The sequence below is a fragment of the Chelonia mydas genome, chromosome 1 (genome assembly GCF_015237465.2).
Source record: "Chelonia mydas isolate rCheMyd1 chromosome 1, rCheMyd1.pri.v2, whole genome shotgun sequence".
In the NCBI taxonomy this organism is placed as follows: domain Eukaryota; kingdom Metazoa; phylum Chordata; order Testudines; family Cheloniidae; genus Chelonia; species Chelonia mydas.
In genome coordinates this window covers 20,491,354-20,515,377 of record NC_057849.1, presented here as the reverse complement: position 1 = coordinate 20,515,377, position 24,024 = coordinate 20,491,354, and the positions used below count along the sequence as shown (strand labels likewise).

Genomic DNA, 24,024 nt, shown 5'->3' with positions numbered 1-24,024 from the left:
TTTTTAATACCAAGACCAAAGAGGATCCCAAGGAGTTTAAAAGTACAAGTTCTATTAAGGTTTTGTCATATTTCAGAATGTTAATTTTGCAAAACAACAACAACAAAGAATTGGCATTTATGGGAAAAATACGGTTAACATGAAAAAATATTTTTTTCTCTTTTAAATTACTCCATGGAGGCAGCCATGTTCCCAGAAGTTAGGACAGTTTAGGCCAGGGAGAAATTCATTCTGTATAGAAATCATTGGGGAAAACAGACTGCCTGAATACCTGCTGCTTACATGTGAATACCAGTGCAGATCTTGTGGGGCCTTTGTTTTTCATTTTAAAATGAAAGCCTCCAGCTGTCTTGTCTTGAACTCTGGGGAAAAAGTATTTCCACTCTGCATTTTGCTTCTGGCATTTCCAACTACAGGGGACCAAGTCTACTACTGCCCCAAATGTTCCAGCTCTCTCTACCATGTTGAGCAGCTGTTGTCTCCTTTACGACATTCACGTAGCAATGTAGAGCCATGCTGCAGCACTGCCAGAGTGGCAGCTGGTGATTTTTAATATTGTGTGGCTGTATGACTAATTGCTGCTTGCTTGTTGAATTTTAGCTGACTTGCCCAGTGGTTCATAGTCAAGCTGGAAGGGCATATTGAGAGGGGTCCCGCAGGTATTGGTCCGGTTCTGTTCAATGTCTTCATCAATGATTTAGATTATGCCATAGAGAGTACAGTTATAAAGTTTGTGGACGATATCGAGCTGAGAGGGGTTGCAAGTGCTTTGGAGGGTAGGATTAGAATTCAAAATGATCTCGACAAACTGGAGAAATGGTCTGAAGTAGGTAGGTTGAAATTGACCTCTTGAGGTCCCGCCTACTCCTACACGTCTACGATTCTGAAAGTTTACGTTTCTAGACAGAACCAGCAACTGTTTTATAACTGATATACCTGTTACTTGTAAAATCCTCCCTAAAGAAACTGGGATTCTGGACCTAAAAGTTGTGTTGTGGAAAACCCAATGCTGGAGGTCTTTAAGAACATATTAGTCAAACACCTATCAGGGATGGTCTATACTTAATCTTGCCTCAGCACAAAGGGGTGGGCTTGATGACCTTCAGAGTTCCCTTCCAGGTTTATATTTTTATGATTACACAGTACCTGTTCTGGGATTATACAATAAAAGCTTCCTCATGATGCAAAGTGGTTAACTTAATGGATATATGGGAATCTGCCATTTAAAATTCTGGCTATTCAGGTTTTGTAGGATTGACAGCATTGCATTGTGTGTGGCCCAGTCACTTACAAAACAATCCATCTGAAAGGAAGTGTTTTGCTACCCTAAACCTATGTTTATGTTTTTGGACCTATGTGTGTTATTCCTAACTTGTAAAATTCTAGCAAAGCCTGGGAGTAATAATGTATTATACAACATATTTTCACCATGTCCTATTCAAAAAGATGCATTTAGGGAGACTATTTCTCTTTCCTGGTTTGTTTTGAAATAGAGACTACGTAGCGTGTATTACTATCTAATGCTGTTATATAACAATGCCTCCAACTGCCTCCCAAAACAAACAACGCATCCCTGTACCAAGATTACAGCTTTTATCAAATGTCACATCAAGGGTGAGGGGAGGGGTACCAGTTCTCTTTCCTCATTCAAATCCATCCTTAAGACACTCGTCTTCTGTGACTCCCACAACAGGAGTTTATCATCCCTAATATTAGCTACTTAAAAAAATACTTGTGATTGGTTGTGTCTCCATCTTGATTGTTCAATCTTCACATCAGTTATCCTGGCTGTTTTGTCCTGTCTAATATCAGATTAACTGTTTGGGGTAGGGATTGGATTTTTTCCCCACCTGTTGCCAAGTGCCTAGCACATCTCTAAGTCCATGTCTACACTACCCGCTGGATCGGCAGGTAGTGATCGACCTATTGGGAATCAATTTATCGCGTCTAGTGTAGACGCGATAAATCGATCCCCGATCGCTCTGCAGTCGACTGCGGAATTCCACCATGGCGAGAGGCAGAAGCGGAGTTGACGGGGGAGCGGCGGCCATCGATCCCATGCCACGAGGACACGAAGTAAGTGATTCTAAGTCAATCTAAGATACGTCGACTTCAGCTACACTATTCTCGTAGCTGAAGTTGCGTATCTTAGATCGATATTCCCCCCGCCCCCCAGTGTAGACCAGGCCTTTGTGATGCAAAGTAATGCGCCTTGATTAATGCAGCATGGACGCAGATAGGTTTTTTTCTCCTCATAAAAATACTTCTCTCTGGGGCCATATTATTTATTGTATTTCAGACAGAATGTCCTAATTTAAAGTGTCACTGATGTGAATAGAAAGGAACATGAAGGCCATGCTGGGTCAGACCAAAGGTCCACCTAGTCCAGTATCCTGTCTTCTGACAGTAGCCAATGCCAGATGCCCCAGAGGGAGTGAACAGAGCAGGTAATCAAGTGATCCATCCCCTGTTGCCCATTCCCAGTTTCTGACAAACAGAGGTGAGGGACACCATCCCTGCCCATCCTGGCAAATAGCCATTGATGGACTTATCCTCCATGAGTTTATCTAGTTCTTTTTTGAACCCTCTTATAGTCTTGGTGTGACATTCCCCTGGTGTTATCTGGACCGGTGATCTGCTCGGTCACTCCAATCCTCGAGTCTGGGAGCCAGCCTTACCCTGCTCTGCTGTGAGAACTCCCACTCCTGGGCTGTTCACGCACAGCCTCCGTCATGTAAACTGCTTGGATTCTGCAACTGAATGCCACTAGCCAATATCTCCGATCCCAGCCACAACCCAAGGAACCTCCATCTTGCAGTGTCCAGTTATGCCCGCTGGACATTGCAAGCTTATGTGAGTTCAGTTTAACAAAGAAATTGATATGTAGGCTTGTTATCCCAAGGGGAGTCTCTGACACACTTCAAACCAAATGCACTGCTTAAGGTGGAATAAACAAACCAATTTATTAACTACCAAGATAGATTTTAAGTGATTATAAGTCAAAGTACAAGTCAGATTTGGTCAAATAAAATAAAAGCAAAACACTTTCTAAGATCTTTCAGTGCCCTTACAAACTTAGATGCTTCTCGCCACAGGCTGGCTGGTTGCTCTTCATGCAGGCTCTCCCCTTTGATCAGCGCTTCAGTTGCTTGTTGGTGATGTCTGTAGATGGAGGTGGAAGAGAGAGGAGGAGTATGGCAAACGTCTCTCCCTTTTATCATGTTCTTTCTTCCCTCTTGTCCTTTCCCCTTCCCCTTCAGAGTGAGGTGAGCATTACCTCATTGCAGTCCCAAACTGGGTAAGGGGGGTGACTCACTGGAAAATCCAACAGATCTTTTGTTGCTGCCTAGGCCAGTGTCCTTTGTTCCTGTGAGGCTGGGCTGGGTTTGTCCCATACATGCCCTGATGAAGTGTGAACTGCCCCTGTGCTCTTGGACAGTTTTTGCCTGGGCCTGTTTTAAGCCATGAGGACATATTTTCAGCCTCATAACTATATACATGAAATTACAACCTATAATGGGGAGGGCAAACTGCAGCCTGTGGGCCAGATCTGGCCCGTCAGGGCTTTCAGTCTGGCCCATGAGATTGCCAGCCCCATGGTGCAGTGAGATTAAGGCAGGCTCCCTGCCTGCCCTGGCCCCACACCACTCCTGGAAGCCGCCGGCACCACGTCCATGCGGCCCCTGTTGGAGGGGGGACAGAGGGCTCCATGCGCTGCCCTCACCTGCAGGCACCACCCCCCGCAGCTCCCATTGGCCAGGAACGGGGAACCATGGCCAATGGGAGCTTTGGGGGTGGTATCCACAGGTGAGGGCAGCGCGTGGGAGAGCTGCCTGCGCCACCCCACCCCCAAGAGCCACGCTGGCCACTTCTGGACACGCTGCTGGACACGCTGGCCACTTCTGGGAGTGGCGCGGGGCTAAGGCAGGCAGGGAGCCTGCCATAGCCCCGCTGCGCACTGCTGCCACCCCAGAGCTGCTTGAGGTAAGCGGGGCCAGGCTGGAACCCAAACCCTGAACCCCTCCTGCACCTCAACCCCCTTCCCTGAGCCCATTCCTGCACTCCACATCCCTCCTGTACCCCCAACCCCCTTCCCTGAGTCCCCTGCTGCACCCATTCTGCACCACAACCCCCTGCCCCAGCCCTAAATTCATAGCCCTGCATACAATTTCCCCACCCAGATGTGGCCCTTGGGCCAAAAAGTCTGCCCACTCCTGACCTACAACATTACTATAACAACTCTCAGTGCATCATAAGTCTTCCAAAGACACCTGACATGACAAACTTTGCATTGGATACCACACATTCATTTTATAAGGCTGAACATGGGGGTATAGGGTGTTCCCCCGAGGTACAGAATGTCACACTTGGCTTTCATAACATTTTCTGGCAAGGAGTTCCAGAGGTTGACTGTGCATTGTGTGAAGAAATACTTTTTTGTTTGTTTTAAACCTGCTGCCTATTAATTTCATTTGGTGACTCCTATTCCTGTGTTATGAGAAGGAGTAAATAACACTTCCTTATTTACTTTCTCCACACCAGTCATGATTTTATAGACCTCTATCATATCCCCCCTTAGTCATCTATTTTCCAAGCTGAAAAGTCCTAGTTTTATTAATCTCTCCTCATATGGCAGCCGTCCCATACCCCTAATAATTTTTGTTGCCCTTTTCTGAACCTTTTCCAAGTCCAATATATCTTTTTTGAGATGGGGCGACCACATTTGCACGCAATATTCAAGATGTGGACGTACCATGGATTTATATAGAGGCAATATATTTTCTGTCTTATCTATCCCTTTCTTAATGATGCCCAACATTCTGTTTGCTTTTTTGACTGCCGCTACACAGAGTGGATGTTTTCAGAGAACTGTCCGCAATGACTCCAAGATCCCTTTCTTGAGTGGTAACAGCTAATTTAGACCCCATCGGTTTATATGTATAGTTGGGATTATGTTTTCCAATGTGCATTACTTAGTATTTATCAACATTGAATTTCATCTGCCATTTTGTTACCCAGTCACCCAGTTTTGAGAGATCCTTTTGTAGGTCTTCGCAGTCTGCCTGGGACTTAACTATCTTGAGTAGTTTTGTATCATCTGCAAATTTTGCCACCTCACTGACCCCTTTTTCCAGATCATTTAGGAATATGTTGAATAGGACTGGAGCCAGTACAGACCCCTGGGGGACACAACTATTTGCCTGTCTCCATTCTGAAAATCATTTATTCCTACCCTTTGTTTCCTATCTTTTAACCAGTTAGCAATCCATGAGAGGACCTTCCCTCTTATCCCGTGACAGCTTACTTTGCTTAAGAGCTTTTAGTAAGGGACCTTGTCAAAGGCTTTCTGAAAATCTAAGTACACTATATCCACTGGATCCCCCTTGTCCACGTGCTTGTTGACCCCCTCAGAGAATTCTAGTAGATTGGTGAGGCATGATTTCCATTTACAAAAGCCATGTTGACTCTTCCCCAACAAATTGTGTTCATCTATGTGTCTGACAGGTTTGTTCTTTACTATACTTTCAACCAGTTTGCCCGGTACTTAAGTCAGGTTTACCGGCCTATAATTGCCGGGATCACCTCTGGAGCCCTTTGTAAAAATTGGTGTCACATTAGCTGTCCTCCAGTCATCTGGTACAGAAGCTGATTTAAATGATAGGTTATAGACCACAGTTAGTAGTTCTGCAACTTCACATTTGAGTTCCTTCAGAACTCTTGGGTGAATGCCATCTGGTCCTGGTGACTTATTACTGCTTATTTTATCAATTTGTTCCAAAACCTCCTCTATTGACAACTCAATCTGGGACAGTTCCTCAGATTTGTCCCCTAAAAAGAATGGCTCAGGTTTGGGAATCTCCTTCACATCCTCAGCCATGAAGACTGATGCGGAGAAACTAAATGAATTCTTTGCAATGACCTTATCCTTGAGTGCTTCTTTAGCATTTTGATCATCCATTGATCCCACAGGTTGTTTAGCAGACTTCCTGCTTCTGATATACTTAATTTTTTGCTATTACTTTTTGAGTCTTTGGCTAGCTTTTCTTCAAATTCTTTTTTGGCCTTCGTAATTATACTTTTACACTTCACTTGCCAGAATTTATGCTCCTTTCTATTTTTCTCGCTAGGATTTAACTTCCACTTTTTAAAGGATGCCTTTTTTTGCCTCTCATAAATATAAAGGGAAGGGTAAACACCTTTAAAATCCCTCCTGACCAGAGGAAAAACTCTTTCACCTGTAAAGGGTTAAGAAGCTAGGATAACCTCGCTGGCACCTGACCAAAATGACCAATGAGGAGACAAGATACTTTCAAAAGCTGGGGGGGAGGGAGAAACAAAGCCTCTGTCTGTGTGATGCTTTTGCTGGGGACAGAACAGGAATGGAGTCTTAGAATTTAGTAAATAATCTAGCTAGATATGCATTAGATTCTGTTTTGTTTAAATGGCTGATAAAATAAGTTGTGCTGAATGGAATGTATATTCCTGTTTTTGTCTTTTTGTAACTTAAGGTTTTGCCTAGAGGGATTCTCTATGTTTTGAATCTGATTACCCTGTAAGGTATTTACCACCCTGATTTTACAGAGGTGATTCTTTTTCTTCAATTAAAATTCTTCTTTTAAGAACCTGATTGCTTTTTCATTGTTCTTAAGATCCAAGGGTTTGGGTCTGTGTTCACCGATGCAAATTGGTGAGGATTTTTATCAAGCCTTCCCCAGGAAAGTGGGTGTAGGGTTTGGGAGGATTTTGGGGGGAAAGACGTTTCCAAGCGGGCTCTTTCCCTGTTATATATTTGTTAGACAATTGGTGGTGGCAGCAATAAAGTCCAAGGGCAAAAGATAAAATAGTTTGTACCTTGGGGAAGTTTTAACCTAAGCTGGTAAAAATAAGCTTAGGGGGTTTTTCATGCAGGTCCCCACATCTGTACCCTAGAGTTCAAAGTGGGGAAGGAACCTTGACAGCCTCTCACTGCTTCTTTTACTTGGTTGTTTAGCCCCAGTGGCACTTCTTTTGTTCTCTTACTATGTTTTTTAATTTGGGGTATACATTTAAGTTGAGCCTCTATTATGGTGTTTTTAAAAAGTTTCTGTGCAGCTTGCAGGGATTTCACTTTTTGTGCTGTACCTTTTAATTTCTGTTTAACTAACTTCCTCATTTTTGTGTAGTTCCCCTTTCTGAAATTAAACGTCACAGTGCTGGGCTGCTGTGGTGTTTTCCCCACCACAGGGATGTTAAATTTAATTATATTATGGTCACTATTACCAAGTGGTCCAGCTATAGTCACCTCTTGGACCAGATCCTATGTTCCACTTAGGACTAAACCAAGAATTGCCTTTCCTCTTGTGGATGGGGTGGAGGTTCGGGGGGTGGGCGGGTCAGGGGATAGGGAACAGTGGGGGTTGGATAGGCGTGGGCATCCTGGAGGACTTGTCGGGGGCGGGGGTGTGGATAGGGGTTGAGGCAGTCAGGGGATGGGGTTGGGTAAGGGGTAGGGTCCCAGGGGCAGTTAGAGGGGGGAGATCCTGGCAGGGTGTGGTCAGGGGATAAGGAGCAGGGGGTTTGGATGGGTTGGGGGTTCTGGGAGGGGGCGGTCAGGGAACAGGGAATGGGGGGGGTTGGATAGGCGTGGGAGTCCCCAGGGGACCTGTCGGGGGGGGGGGGGTGGATGGGGTTGTGGCAGTCAGGGGACAGGGAGTGGGGGGGTTGATAGGGAGTGGGGTCCCGGGGGGGGAGGGTGGTTAGTGGCGGGTGGTCCCGGGAGGGGGCAGTCAGAGGACAAGGAGTGGGAGGGTTGGATGGGGTTGGGGTCCTGGTCAGGGTGCAGGAAGTGGGAGGGGGCCAGGCTGTTTGAGGAGGCACAGCCTTCCCTACCTGGCCCTCCATACCGTTTTGCAACCCTGATGTGGTCCTTGGGCCAAAAAGTTTGCCCACCCCTGCCCTACACCATCCTCTCAGCCACACATTGAGACCCTGAAGTTCTCCCTGTCTAACTGGCCCTGCGCATGGAACTGGAAGCATTTCAGAGAATGCTACCATAGAGGTCTTGGACTTCAATCTCTTACCTACCAGCCTAAATTTGGCCGCCAGGACCTCTCTGCTATCCTTCCCTATGTCGTTGGTACCTATATGTACCACGACCAACGGCTCCTCCCCAGCGCTAGACATAAGTCTATCTAGATGTCTCGAGAGATCCGCAACCTTCGCACGAGGCAGGCAAGTCACCATGCGGTTCTCCTGGTCATCGCAAACCCAGCTATCTATGTTTCTAATGATCAGCTCGCCCGTTACTAATACCTGTCTCTTCCTGATAACTGGAGTTTCCTCCCCTGGAGAGGTATCCTCAGTGTGAGAGGATCCACAACATCATCTGAAAGGAGGGTTCCAACTATGGGATAGTTTCCCTCTGCTCCAGTTGGATGTTCTTTCCCTGAGAGACTCATCCTCCTCAGCAGCACAGAGGCTGTCAGACTGGGCGTGGGACCGTTCTACTGTGTCCCAGAAAGTCTCATCTGTGTACCTCGCTGTCTCCCTTCGCTCCTCCAGTTCAGCCACTCTGGTCTCCAAAGGCTGTTCACGGTCTCTGAGGGCCAGGAACTCCTTGCACCGAATGCACACATACACCACCTGCCCATAGGGCAGGTCATCAGACATGCTGCATTGAGTGCAATAAACAGGATAGCCCCCCTCTGTTGCTGGACTTCTGCCTGCATTCTCTTTTGACTCCTGAAGCTCGTTCCTTTGTTGTTGTTTTGTTTTTATCAGGGGGTGTTTTTGGCTTTAAGTTTAAAGAATGTTAAGTGTATCTAGCTCCCCTCACACTCCCGTTAGCTGCTCCTGTTATATATAACATGCAATATATTTAAGTCAAGCAGCAACCACAACACAAACAACACACTACAGGCAACAAACTTACCCCAAGGGTCACGTAATCTCTCCTCCTTCACCTGAAGAACTCCCTTGCAAAACTCCCCTGTTAGCCGCTCCTGTTCGCTAGCTCATGAAAACTGCTCATGTATTGGGACAGTGCTTTACACTCTTATTTGGTTCTCTGCAGGACAAACATGTCCATTGCTTACAGATCGATGTGGAGGGGAGTACTGTGGAGGGAGTGAGAGGGTATGTCTGTGCTGTGGCTTGTGTCAGCTGACTTGGGCTTGTGGGGATCGGGCTGCTGGGCTGTAAAATTGCAGTGGAGGTGTTTGGGCTCAGGCTGGCACCTGCGCTCTCAAACCCCATGAGGGTATTTTATTGCAGTGTAGACGCACTCAGTGTGATCTTACTGTGATTTCCACAGGTTTTTTTTCTTAAATAATTAAAACCCAATTTTATTCTGACGCTGCCTTACGTGGCAGGGATATCTATGCTTTTAATCAGACAGCCAATGCTGTTTCAAAGGAGTGGGGAGTTTGTCAAAGCATGTAACCAAGGTTGTCTTTCACTTCCCTAAGACCTTCACTGTGTTGCCATTTAAATTTTATCTCTTTATTTTGATTTTATATAAAAATAGCCCTGTATTATGTTCTGCTTACTGGGTGACCTGTTTTTAACAGAGGCTAATGTGAATAGCGTTGGCTACTTTCCTACAGTTTCCTCTGGGTATCTGAGTATTTTTCAGCCTGTTGTTTTCCAGGCAGTTTGTCTAAGCTGTGACACAGGACAATAGCAGAGTTCCTCTCCAAGATTTCCCTTTTGAGTGTTTCTAATCACAAATGAGACAAATGGGTGCTAGAAGCAGGGTGATTTATTTAAACTATGACCGCCTATTCAGAACAAGTATCAAGGCTATCACAAAATAAAACAAGCCCCAGTGAAACAAGTGAAAGTATAATAACTTGCTCTTATCCCCGAAGAAGACACACTAGCAATGGTACAGTCACAGTTGAAGAGGTGCTTCCTCGCTGACTCCCTGTTCTCAGGGTTTTCTGAAAAAATTAGGTTGTAAATTCCCATGCCTCTCCTGTGTTAGAGTAACCACTGGGGTAAGTGAATACTGGCCCCTGCCATATGACAAGGCATTAACCCTGTCTTGGGTCAAGGAGCTGGGCCAGGAAGTACAGTCATATCTTAACAGCTCTCCTGTATGTCATGTTATTATAGACTGATTTCCTTTTGGCACTTCATAAAATGATTTAATTTCCTAATCTAACCTTTGAAAATTAATTTAAGGTCTAAAATAACTTTAGCTTATCCTTATTGCCTAATTGCAGGCAGAACTAGGCACAGACACAATAGGAGTCCAGCCTTTTAAACTGTTTTTTAAAAAAATTGAAGCCGAGAGGAGGAAATTAAACACTAAAACCACTGAGATTTTATGAAATTTTTTAAACCAAAAAATAAAAGGCAAATTCAGTTATTTATCATAACTACTTTTCACTTATTTAGCACTTTAACATTATGTAATTGTCCTTGAGTATTTCAAGGTTATTAGAAAAGTGCATGATCCAGTGCAGTAAGAGGTGGAAATATATCGCAGATCATGCCTTCTGATAAATGGCACCCGACATTTCTCATACTTGGGATCGAGAAAGTACTTGGGATTTAGCTATATTATTTAATCAATAGCATCTTCTACAAGTATCAGCGTTCTGAAAAGAATACAACAAACACCCATTAAAAAAAATTGGTGCGCAAGTTGAAGCCCACTAACTTAAAATGGAAAATGAACTCATAAAGCAGCGTTTCAGTATTGCCAGCTCTTGTGATTTTTATCGTGACTCTAGCGATTTTGGGGTGCCTCGTTACCTGTCTCATGAAGATGTGTTCACATGTGGCCAACTCATGAATTTTCCCTTATTCAATGTGGCCACCATCTCATATTATTACCAATGGGTCTCGTCACCACTTCCCTCAAGTCTCTCTGCATCTGGAAGTGAGGCCGTCCCTAATAAAGTCCCATAGTTGGCAGCCACTTTGCCCATGGACTTGGCTTCAGTCTGCTTTAGGAGGCTGAGCGGAACACAGGGACTGTGAGGAGCAGCCAGCAGAGACTCTGTGCAAGGTAGACGGGGGAAAAATGAGTGGAGCAGGAGGTCTGTTTAGGGGTTTGGGGAATGTGGAGGCAGGTGGGAGGTTGAGGAGTATGCAGAGGACAATGTAAGAGTGGGAGATGGTGGGGATAGAATGGCAACTCCCTCAGCCAGGGGGTAGGTGGGTGAGTAAGTGGGAGACCCCTCTGATCAGCTCAGGGGAGGGCAGTGTTGCTAACTCTCATGAATTGATCTCCAGTCCCCTGTCTCAGGATTTTGGAGCCCACCTCGGGAGCTGTCATGACAAGACACTCCCATGATTCAATCCCATGATTTTCAGGGCTCGGCGCATGGGCAGAACGCTGTGGAAGAGCCTTGGGGCTGAGGACGCAGATCTGCCCTGGCTTCCTGTGGCCCTGTAGCAGAGAGCGGGTTCTGGGAGAGCAGGAGGATGGGGAGTGGGGAGCCGGGACAGCAGTGCCGCTGCATAGAGAAGTCCCAGGGCGGCAGGAGGTAGAGAAGTGTCACTGCTGCATCAGGACTGTGCTTGAGGGAATGGATGGCAGTTCCCCTCTTTGGGGTGAGGAGAGGGTAAAGGGGCTCCAGCTGAGCAGCCAGGGAGAGGTGCATGTTTGTGTGCATTAAAGGTTGATATTTCAACCTGAAATTCTCTCACATGCACGCCATTGGCAGGGGAGTAGAGGGGAGTCAAAAAACAGATTAAAACCATAATTTGATTATTTTTTTTTAAATGATGGTTTTTGATCTCGAGATTGGCAGTACTGAAGTTTTAGGGTTAGATTTAAACAAAACCAAATTGGCACTGAGAAGGGAGAGAATTTCACCCAGCAATAGGTGACACAAGGTGGCGCTTGATCCTTTATGTGAACAAGAATGAAAGTACAAGCAATCTCAAAATGGAAGTACAGTGTGAAATCCTAGCTATTGTAATATAAAAGCTTGATTTCTACCTAGCTTTCATTCCCTTTCCCTCCTCTTCCCCCCCCATAAAAGGTAAATTGCATTTTATTTTGTAAAATACTAGTGTGTCTTGTGGGCATAGACTTGGGGATGGTATTTATTATTTGTATTATGGTAGTACCCAGAAGCCCTAAACAAGAGTGGGGCCGAGTTGGGCTTTATGCTGTACGTATGCATAGTAAGGGACAGTCTCTACCCTGAAGAGTTTATGGCAGTGGTCCTCAAACTGGAACCCACCCCCTGGAGGGGTGCAGAGGAACATCAGGGGAGGGGCACAGCGGGGCCTAGGCCAGCTCCCACAAGGGGACAGGGAGGGATCACCCCCCAGCCCTGCTCTGTCTCCAGCCCCACTCCTGCCCCAGCTCCCACTCCACTACTGGTAAGGGGGTGGGGCAAGAGGAAAAGTTTAGGGACTACTGGCTTATGATCTACAGAGACAGGACAAGCAAAAACTGGGTAGAGAAAACAGGCACAGAAAAGCAAAGTAACTTGCCTGAGGTCACGCCGCAGGTCAGTGGCAGAGCTAGGAATAGAACCCAGGTCCTGCGAGTCACAGGCAGGTCAACGACCATGCTGCTTCTCAAGGGAGGAGGATATCCTCTACCCTTCCTGTGTCTTTCCACAGTGAGGAAATAATTCAGACAGGATGAGCTCTTGGAGGGTGTCTTTCTTTTACTTAAGTTCTTTTTTGGCTGTTCACCAATGGAATCACTAAAGTAAACTCAGTTGCAAATGAAATATCCAACTATGTAAAACAAAACTGTTATTGCATAAAGAAATTCTGAAATATAAGCCATCACAGCAATGCTTTAGAGTCTCATGATCCTGCCAGAATCTCCAGGGGGTAAATAACATTGCAGTTATTTACAGTAAAAAATGGGTATAATCTCCTCTGGAGGAGACTTAGAACTGAGGTCCTGACTTTGGTCATTAAAGATCAAATGGGACTTCTGAACAGAGAAGTGTTCTTAGTCTTGATGCTCTGTTCTGTTCCATATAGGTGGTTATACTATGTTTATCACAGTAGTATGTGATTGCCTTCCTGTAGTGCATTAAGGAATATGACTAACATCTGCCACTTGTTTTTTCTCTCAGCCTCTCCCCAGGGGCGGGGGGGAAGTATGGCAAATGGAGTATTTTGGTTTGGATAGCAACATGAGTATAATAAGGCAAGGTCAAGGAACTTCTTACATCCCAGGTGTTAACACTCCGTTTCAGAAGTGTAAATTCAGTGTTGTGGGTTACAATGGCTGTAGGTTAAGTGCTGAAGTCACACATGGATTACTGCTACAACTGTAGAATAGAGTGCTGTTCTGAAGGTCTGGCTTGCACCGCTACTGTTGATGGCTAGGCTTGTTTCTAGCCAAGTTCTCTAAAGCGACATACTTAAATTTTAAGCCTATATAGCCACTCAGGATGAATGTCTTCATACATGTGCCTTTAATAGTAGTATCCCTTCTGGTAGCTATACTGTAATGATGGGTTCACTATCTATATAAAATCCTTACATACACTGTGTATTTGTGTAAGATAATAGACCATCTCTTGATCAGTGTTACAGATAATACTTTAGATGATGATTAAAATCTGAATTTTAAAAATCTGCTGTGATTTCTGTATCATTGCTTCTGTTTTATTCCTTTGCGTTCCACACTGATTGGACAACAAAAGTGAGTTTTTGTTTCTTGTCATTTTCACTTTTAGATTTCTATGCACTAAGCGGAGTATTGTTCTGTGGGCTGATAAAGCTACAAAGGAAAACCTGTTTTCCTTCCACTGGAAAAAAATTCATACTAATTTTTTTTTAAAAATCTAACTAAAAAAAAGCTTAGTTGACAGGATCTGTAAATGTTTAAGCTGTGCCTTCCCTTTTAACCCTCTGTTGTCTGTCTATCTTGTTTAACTTTCAAGGATCTTTGTGTTGAGCTACCTGTTCTCATCCCAAAAGTGGATTTAAAAAAGAAGTGTGCAAAATCTGAGTTGTTTTAAATCCTTTGAGTAAATCTTGACGTTCGCTTTTGACAGTTCCTTGTCTTCAGTAAGCCTGCTCAAAATGGATTATGTAATAGCTCCCTCTGGTGTTCTCACATTTTTTTTATCAAGCAATCCAGGTTGTTCTGTATCCCATTAATTACCATGCCCCCATTTTTTTTGTCACTGCGAACTTTCAGTGATGATTTTGTTTTCTTCCAAGTCATTGATAAAAATGTTAAATAGCATAGGGTCCAGAACAGTTCCCCACAGGACCCACTAGCAACACACCTACTTGCTGCTGATTCGCTGTTTGCAATTACATTTTGAGACCTATCAGTTAGCCAGCTTTTAATTCATTTAATCTGTGCCATGTTCATCTTACCTTGTTCTAGTTTCTTAATCAAAGTGTTGTGCAGTATCAAGTCAAAAGCCTTACAGAAATCTAAGTATGTTACATCACCACTATTACCTTTATCAACCCAATTTGTATTATAACTTGATTTTTTTATTAGTTTGACAGGATCTATTTTCCATAAACTCATTTTGATTCGCATTAATTATTATTACCCTCCTTCAATTCATCATTAATCAAGTCCCATATCAGCTGTTCTGTTATCTTGCTTGGGATCTATGCCAGACTGACAGGCCTATAATTACCCTGATAGTCTTGTTTATTCTTTTTAAATATTGGCACAACATTAGCTCTCTTCCAGACTTCTGGAACTTCCCCAATGTTCCAAGGCTTATTGAAAATCCGTGTTAATAGGCCAGCAAGGTCCTCAGCCAGCTCTTTTAAAATTATTGGGTGCAAGTTATCTAGACCTGCTGATTTAAAAATGTCTAACTTTAATAACTGCTGTTTAACATTCTCCTGCCATACTAGAGATTCTTGTCTCTCTGGACATATATAAACTTTCAAACAGTTGCAACTTTCAAATCAGTGGAAACTGCATCATTAAATCTCCCTTGCAGCACTTAAAAATCAAAACATCAGATACATTGTCTAAGTTGTTTTGATTTCTTGATATTAATATTTAGCACTTGCATGTTCAAAGTACTTTACAAATATTGGATTCTCTCCTGCAGTCCTTCTGTGATAAACTGGCTTAGCCCCTAGTAACTGGTCCTATCAAGGATGAGCCTGCTACTTATTTAGTGCTTAAAGGAGTTACTATTTTGTCACAAGTAGAGGTACTTGTACTTTTGGTGCTGAAGGTCTGGAATTTGATCTCTGGGGCCAGATATGTGATGTCTCTGTGTTTATATGGCCACTGTTTGTTTACCGTGTTCAGGCCAAATCAAAGGGAATTTGTTTGAATAAGGACTGCAGAATTGGGCTTATTAACTAACCCTCAGCAGTGCTCTGAGGAAGGTAAGTGGGGTTAATACAACTTTAGAGATGGGGGAGGAGAGAAGAAACAGACATAGAGCCTCTAAGGGCATGTCTATGCAGCATTTTTTGGAGTGAGCGTCCCAGCCCAGGTCAACAGACTTGGGTTAGCAGGGCTCATGCTAGTACCAAGGGGAGAGTGTGGGCTTCAGAGTCCGAGCTACAGCCCGAGCCACAACTTAAAAGCTCTGTCTGTTCAGCTATTCTTAAAGCTCTAGCATGAGCCCAGCTAACCTGACTCTGTCGACCTGGGCATTGCTGCAAAATGCTGTGCAGACCTACCCGAGGTGATGACCACCACCAAGGAATGAGTCTGCAGCAGTACAGACTAGGAGCCCTGATGCAGAACTTTCATAATGTCGCTTGACTCATTAAAATCTTGGTCAATAGCAGTGATGAAAGAGGAAGTAAAAATAGAATTTCTTTCTCAATACTAAAAATCGAAGATATGCCATCAATAGTGCACTGGCAGTTTGGCCTTCTGCCTTATGTTTAGAAGGGACAGCAGAATAAAACCGTATAAAAAAGAAAATCCCACTTAACCAAAACTCTAAAAAGAAAGTTAGCCAAAAGCGGGGGGAACGACCGAACAATCCCCGCACCTCAAACCAAAGAACTGATTTCAATTTAAAACTCAGGATACTAAAAATTGTTAGAAAAATCAGATGCATGATTTTATGTAGAAAAATTCTCTTCTGTGTCAGAATGTTGGGAATCTGCCAACTTTTTACTAGCCTAATGTTAATCCAGATCTTCCACTTTAATTCACCATTTAGCAAGGAAAAATAGAACTCCTAGTACAGAACTGTTTAAAAAATGATGGTGCATATGTATAAATAAAAAACAAATGAATGTTTATACTAGAACTGGCTGGAGGTTGACAATTCTGTTTCACAGCAACTTTCAGGGTTTTGGAATTTGTTTTTGTTCCTCATTGGACCAACAACAAAACTTTTCAGGCATCTTTTGCAAAAGATGGAGTTGTCAGGGGAGGGATGTGTATGTATTTGTATCAGTATCACACCCCATAGGGTGGGGGTTAGGGTACTGGCCAGGTTTAAGGCCTTGCCCTACCTGACAGCAGAATTTTCAATCCCACATCACTCCAAATCAAGCAGAGCAGCGACTTGAATCTTGGTCTCCCACATCCCAGGCCAGTGTCCCAATCATCCACCTATAGAATCTTACTCTGTCAGGAAGAAGATAAGGAAGTTTTGTGGAAACAGATTTCTCATTCCTCCTAAAACCAGGCATAGACTACAAAATGGATTTTCCATTACTACCAACAGAGTATTCAGGTTAGTAGACTATATTATTCGAATAGTTCTTGGAAACTACTTATCAAATATGTTCCCTCTAAACCTGCTTAAATTCCCTCCCCAAAACGTGTACACTTCTAAACTTGAGTATTTTCTGCTGCTGAGTCTATTCTTGATTCATGGGAATCACTTTCCAACTACAGCACTAAGTTTATTACATGTTAAATAATGGCACTGCAAAGAGTAGCAAGCCAAATATCAGCATACAATGACATAATCTGTTGTCATCATTCATTAGGGCTGTGACCCAGCAAAGCCATTAAATGCATGCTTAACTTCAAGCATTCGTGTAGTCTCATTGACTGCAATGGGACAACTCGTGCTTAAAGTTAAGCACATGCATAAATAGTTTACTAGATTAGGGACTGAATTAGTTGTCTAATTTATGTGGGGGCTCCTACCCGTGGGTCAGGGCCCTGTTGTGCAAGGTATTGAACAAACACAGAACAAAGGAGATGGTCCCTGCCCCAGAGTTCACAATCTAAGTATAAGACAAGAGACAACAGGTAGTTTCAACAGACAAGGACAGCACTGGTTTGGATGATAGGCGGTGGTCACAGCACAGCAGCTGCCCAACTGCTGTTAAGTTTTTGGTAGGTGTGACAGCAGAGGAGGTGAGAGGTTGGTTCAGCTGCTACATCTGTTTAGTCCTTGGCCTTTCCACTCAGCCTCAACAATTAAAGACTAATCGGATGGAGATTTCTGTGATGTAGACAGGTGGCCAATAGGAACTGGATTGATTAATAGACAACTCATTTTGCCAGGGCCAAACAGCATCAGTTGGCAATAACTCACAAATAGGTCTGCTCTGACTATGCTCAGGTCTGGTGGCTGGTGCCTTGGGGACTTTTGCCAAATGGGCCAAGAAGAGTGTAACTAGCTTCCTGATGTCTTTCCATCCCCATCTTCACAGAGTGAGAACTTGGAACAACAGAGAACCTTGTCCTTCAATCTTATTTTGTTTTTTTATGTTAACATTTTGTGGAACTATGCAAGTGTTACACAACTGATAATGAACAGCAACAATGCCAAGAAAAACTGATATCCCTCTTACAGTTAAATGAGTGATACCATAGTTAAAATGTTTCATGCTTCATGACTTGGCAAAGCTAGAAAACTTTCAATCAATGCAAGTTCTTTTTGGACCAGTACAAATTTTCATAGGACCAGGAATCCCTGTGGTCCCTTGCAACCTGGTATATATTTCATCTGGTCACATTTGACTCCCATTGGCAGTTTGCTAAACCATCTGACATTCACACTTATCGTCTCAAGAAGCTTAAAGATAAGCTTCTTTGGTGTAGCTTTCTGATATTTACATTCATGAACACTAAATGGCTCAGACTTATCCTAAAGTTATGTCTGATCTTCTTTGTTAGACTCCAAGACTAATCGTATGAGATAATGACCCCAAACTGAAACTATGGCTTTGGCAGCTGCTTGTCTTCTAAACAAACAAATTGAGATTAAATACCAGAATTAAAACCATTCACAAATGGTGCAGGGAGAAAAAAAATAAAGGAAAGCAAAAGGATCAAATACTTGAGCACTTCTGATTTTATTTGACCAATGGTTGACCAGTCAATTGACCAGTTATTTTTGGACTAGTAAAAACCCTAAATCTAGTTAATAAACTCTCAGGCAAGGACCGTGTCTCTCTGTTTTCCATGTCTGTAAGGTAAAATTCACACACATGGCATTATTATGAATAGTAGAATGGGCCTGAGGCACAGAGGATCTGAACTTCTTCTACGTTCAGTGCTGCTAAGGCCCATCTCTAATAACAGCACCCCCAAAAGTGAGTGCGGCAAAATACTTTTTGCGAACTTGTTAGGTTTTGAAAATAAACCATTTTAAAATGTCTATTTTTTTTTTTTTAAGTTCAAATCCTGTTCTTGGGCCCAAGCAAAGCCTGGAGTCTTATCACATTCCCTGTTTGTACATACCAACCTCTTAAAAAGTGTGCGCACAAGGCCATGCAGTTTTGCTATCTGGATTGGAATATCTGGGTTCTGGTAGTCAGGAATTAGGCTCAGCATTTGAGCTGCATGGGGAAGTTTGCACAGCAGCTGCTCATGCTACACACGGCTTGATCTAGTACTGAGATGCCTCTTTTCCGTGAGCACTAAATCCACTTGCAGATGTTTGCAGAACAAAGGCCGTGTTAAAAGAGCCCAGGTTTTATGGGGCACATGAGGGACTGTAGAGGCTGTATGTTAACGACAGAAGGCAGCAGGCACAGATGTTCATTCCAGCAGATGTCAGGCTTCTACCAGCAGCACGCCATAAGCTACTGCCAATGTCTTTGTTCTGCTGGTCTGGCAGGGAGACTGACAGAGAGAGATGAAGCAAAGATGCTGCTCTCTCCTAGAATAATTCAGTGATATCCAGCTACAGGCTACCCTCACTCCCAGGGTGGAAGCACCAAACACTGGTTTCTAAAGCAAAAGTGATGATGTTTTAAGACTTGGCTGTGATTTGGAAATTTACTGAAACAGCTACTTCAGAATAGTTACCTTGAGATAAGCCCCCCTGTGGACACTCTTATACCAAAATAAGAGTGTCCACATAAGGAGATATTCCAAGATAGCTATTTTGGTAAACTTCCCAGCAGGGGTGGTGCCAGCCTCTTCTGGGTGGGAGCGCTGAGGTGGACTAGACAGAAAATTGGGGGAGGGGCTATGCTATACATTTTGTGTGCACACATGGGAGCACTGAGGCTCCCCTGTGCCCAAGCTGGGTCTTGGGAGAGCATGAGGGCTCTGGCCCCTCGCTGCCTCTTCACGGGAAGGGCCCCGGAGCCATCCTGGGCTCCGGACCTGGGGCTCAAGGTCAGCCCCGCACACCTCACGTTGCCCGCCACCCTGAGGCACAGCTCTGCTCAGTTCCTGGCAGCCCTCAGACAGCCATGGCAGTGGGACCGGACCCCTCACAACATCTGATGGCTCCTGCCTGCCCTGCTCACAACGGCAGCAGCATCCCCTGTGCTCCCAACCATGAGCTGCTTCATCGTGTGCCATCTCCTCTTTGCAGGGTGCCTGCCCATCTGGGACTTGTTCCCCCACCCACGCTCCCTCTGTTCGGGGCTCTCCACCCCTAGTCCGTGCCCCCTGTTCCCTTAACCATGCCTTAACCATGTGCTCGATATGTCACCCTTACTTCTCCACTTCTGCTGCTGGCTGTGGCTCCGCCTTCAGAGCTGGGTGCCCAGCCAGCAGCCATCGCACTCCCTGCTCTGCCTTCAGAGCCAGGCCCTGCCATGCCACCTTTACCTCTGTGTGACGTTTGACCTTTGCACTGGGAAGGGTGGCTACGGGGGGGGGGGGGCTAAGGGCCCTGCAAACCCTCCCCCCAGCATTGCCCCTGCTTCCTAGTGTAGACAGGCTCGCCAAGGGGTGGGGGGAAGGACGTGTGTAAACATTTGTGTGTGTAAAGTAGCATAAATGAAGGCTGAAAATTTCACCTTTGTAATCCAGGGTAAATTTGCAACAAGGTTCCAAATAGGGCCCTACCAAATTCAGGGTCCATTTTGGTCAATTTCATGGTCATAGGTTTTTAAAAATTGTAAATTTCATGATTTCAGCGATTTAAATCTGAAATTTCATGGTGGTGTCATTGTAGGGATCATGACTCAAAAAGGAATTGGCGCGGGGGGATCGCAAGGTTATTGTAGAGGGGGTTGCAGTATTGTCAGACTTACTTCTGCACTGTTGTTGGTAGCGCTGCCTTCAGAGCTGGGCAGGTGGAGAGCGGTGGCTACTGGCGGGTGCCCAGCTCTGGAGGCAGAGCCGCCTCCAGCAGCAGCGCAGAAGTAAGGATGGCATGGCATGGTATTGCCACCCTTACTTCTGTGCTGCTGTCTGCAGAGCTGGGCCCTCAGTCAGCAGCTGCCACTCTCCGTCCACCTGGCTCTGAAGGCAGCAGCGCAGAAATACGGTGGCATGGTATGGTATTGCCACGCTTCCTTCTTTGCTGCTGCTGGTGGGGTGCTGCTCTGAAGGCAGCACAGAAGTAAGGGTGGCAATACTGTGATCCCCCCTAAAATAACTTTTCGGTCCCTCTCTTTTGGGTCAGGACCCCCAATTTGAGAAATGCTGGTCTCCCCCGTGAAATCTGTATAGGGTAAAAGCACACAAGACCAGATTTCACAATCTGAGATGCGTTTTTCATGGTTTTGAATTTGGTAGGGCCCCAGTTATAAAGCTAATATTACTGCTGTTTTATGTAGAAAAACACCTCCCCACCCCCATGGAAAATTTAGATAAAAATGGGAGGAAAGTTTTAGTGAAAACATTCAGTGGAAAATTTCAACTCTTAAACAGAAATGAAAACTTTACCATTTTTAAGCTGTATACTGTTGAAAACCAAAAATATTTTAGCTAGGAAAACTTCAGTTTTGGGTTTTCAGTATTTCATCAAATATGTTCTAGGAAACATAATTCCTTGAAAATGTTTCCATTTAGTTGAAAAAACTACTTTGTATTTTCCCCACCACACCTCTCCAAAAAAACAAAAACAAAAAACTGACAGAAAACTTTTGACCAGCACTACCATTTGCCCCCTCACTCTTCTACCTTCCATCTTGCCCCATTTGTTTATTTCATACAGCTATCCCGTCTTAGTCATTACCCTAACAGCGTCCCAAGATGTGACCCTAACAGCATCCCAGTGCAAGAGGGCAAGGGATTTACTGGTATCTGGTAGTGAGTTTCAGCTGGCCTGACCAGTGTACCCCAATTCATTAATGTCATAAATTGTATCTGATAGGTGTCACGTAAGGTATCATTGAAAAACTAATAACGTACTGATCATTAATAGTCTTGCCTGGGGTAGGTACGGTAAATGCCCAAGGGACCATACAAATAATGAAGGAAATGCAGAACTAAAATATGTTTACCGGACAAGTCTGGGGACTGAGTAAACAGGTTTCTCCCAGACAAAGGACAAGCCAGCACTTCCAGCCAGGTGTCATCAGCCAATTCATATCACATCAGGAGGCCATTAATTTGCACCGGAGGGGGCAGGACCAGATCAATATACATTTTAGCAAATACCATTAGGAAAGAAACTAGCATGGAACTTCCTTTATCACTAGATCCCATGTCTCCTTCCTCACGGTTTGAATGAACTTTATTTTGGGAAGTAACCTTCAGAAGAATCCATTTCAAAGTTTCACTGGTCTATACAAGAACTTGGGGTATTTTGTCTTTGGGGAGAGATTTTGACTGAGTGGGAGGAGTCAGCCATCTTGCTCTTTGAGCGTGCAGTAAGAATTTTACCTTGAATCAAGACTGTAGTTTTGTTAAGTCTTAGTCTCTAGAAAGCATTTTTCACCTTTATTTGCTTGTGACTATTTTTAACTGTATTCTTAATACTTGAACTCACTTAAAATTCTACCTCCTTTTGTTAATAAACTTGTTTTACTTTTAATCTACACCAACCCAGTGTTTGAATTAAAGTGATACAACTGTGAATTTTGTCTCTTTAGAGGAACGAACGAACCTTGTTATTCCTCTGAATGGTCCAGGAGAGGGCTGGACATTAAAGAGCACGTGGTTTTGGGAAATCTTGGGACTGGGAGCATTGGAGTCACTGGGCTAATAGTAACAATCTTGGGAGATACCAGTGTGCGGCTGGGCTGTAACAAGCAGATGTGCTGAGCCGGAGTTGCTTAATACACAGATGCTCAGTGCGTGCTTGTCTGCTGGGTGTTGCTGTCCAGGCTGTGAGCCACACCAGCAGAGCATTTAAGGCCCCCTGGGTGACAGGGCAGGCTGTGACACAATCCAAACTAGTGAGTGGTTGTACCCCAGAACGTGACACAAGACTGTAAGCAATATGGGACAAAGACTGTGTTTTTACTGCGTTTGGAGAGCATACTCCTGGAGAGCATCGCCTTTAAATATGATGCTATTAAAACTGCATGTATCTTTTGTAACTGAGATTAAATTTCACTTCCGTCTTGAGTGTACAGCCTTCATCCAGCCCTGGTTAACTGTCTCTTGGAGAGGAAAAACTTTAAATCAATTTCAGTGTGTTAGAGTCAAAGAATCCTGGGTTAAATTATGTTTTTCAACCTTGGTGAATCTCATCTTGAATGTCAGCACTTTCACTCCTTGACCCTATTAGATCTTTCTGAAGCTATTTGTTTGTTTTTTTTCTGTTCATTCCCACAGATTGATCATTTTGGATTTGATCAAGATCTTACATTCCAGCAGCGGTACCTAGTAGCAGATCAGCATTGGAGAAAAGACAATGGATCGATTCTCTTCTACACTGGCAATGAAGGCGATATCACCTGGTTTTGCAATAATACGGTGTATATAAAATAGATTTTTGTTCTCTAATATTGCTCTTACTTTATAATGTGGCATATTAGTGGGAGACCGCATCGGAATACGTATTTAAAATTCAAGTCTGCAGTAATTTTGATTAAAATAATAGTGTTCCTTGAGGAACAGTGAGCTAAAAGAATAAACAAAATAAGAGTTTAGGGCCTGATTCAAAGCCCATTGAAGTAAATGGAAATACTTCCATTGATTTCAAAGGGTTGTCAATCAGATCCTGAGAGGAAGGACGATATTGTGGTTGAGACACTGGACTGGTTGTCAGGAGATTTTGGTAAGTCACCTCACATCACGTTGCTTTAGATTCCTCATCTGCCCTCTAGGGGAGTTGAGTCTAGATTCATGGACGTGGTCTGATAGTAAGTTGATGATCACCATAGGAAAGTCTATTATACATAATAGTAACTGAACATCCGTGCTGTCACACAGACATGGTAGTTGGGCGAAGTAATCCTCTTTCAGTGCACTCCATACAAGCAATGAAATTGTTGCATGTAAATTAACTTTAGAATTAGGCTGTGATTGTGATATATCAGAGGTAACTCAACCAATATCTAGGACTGTCACCATGGCATAGATACATGCCTTGCTGCCGCTTGGGTATAATTCCTCAAGTCAAAATGTCTGAGAACTTAAAAATGGGATGGTAACGGATTTCAAATCCCAGTGGTGATAGAACCTGGAGATGTTTTGAATAAAAAGAGCTTTCAACCATGCTTGTAGCTATTTCCATCACTTCACACTGACTCAACAGATAATCTAGACTTCAGTCTGTCACACCTCAGAGTAACGTTCTTGGAATCTTATATAGGTTATAGACAGGGCTTCTGTTTTTCAGGGCTTATTTTTAGTAATTTTTTAGTTTTATGTAGATATCCAAAAACCGGGTGGGGGGGAGGGGGAAGGGTTGGGGACCTTCTCTTTGTGTATGCTGCAATATATACATTACTCATTACAGTAGTAAGAACAACAGGAGTACTTGTGGCACCTTAGAGTCTAACAAATTTGAGCATAAGCTTTCGTGGGCTATGGTCTCTAAGATGCCACAA

General features: G+C 43.9%; 1 protein-coding gene across 2 annotated transcripts in view; it reads left to right on the top strand.

Moving 5' to 3' along the window:
- Positions 1-24,024, top strand: part of LOC102934920 (prolylcarboxypeptidase) — a 60,454-nt gene that overhangs the window by 15,436 nt on the left and 20,994 nt on the right. Inside the window, exon 2 of one of the 2 annotated variants that reach the window (XM_037888193.2) lies at positions 22,805-22,945. In XM_037888193.2, coding sequence (XP_037744121.1) covers positions 22,805-22,945 — 141 coding nt within the window. Of the gene's footprint in view, positions 1-22,804; positions 22,948-24,024 lie in introns of those variants that run through there. The other variant, XM_037888275.2, reaches the window with a different exon arrangement.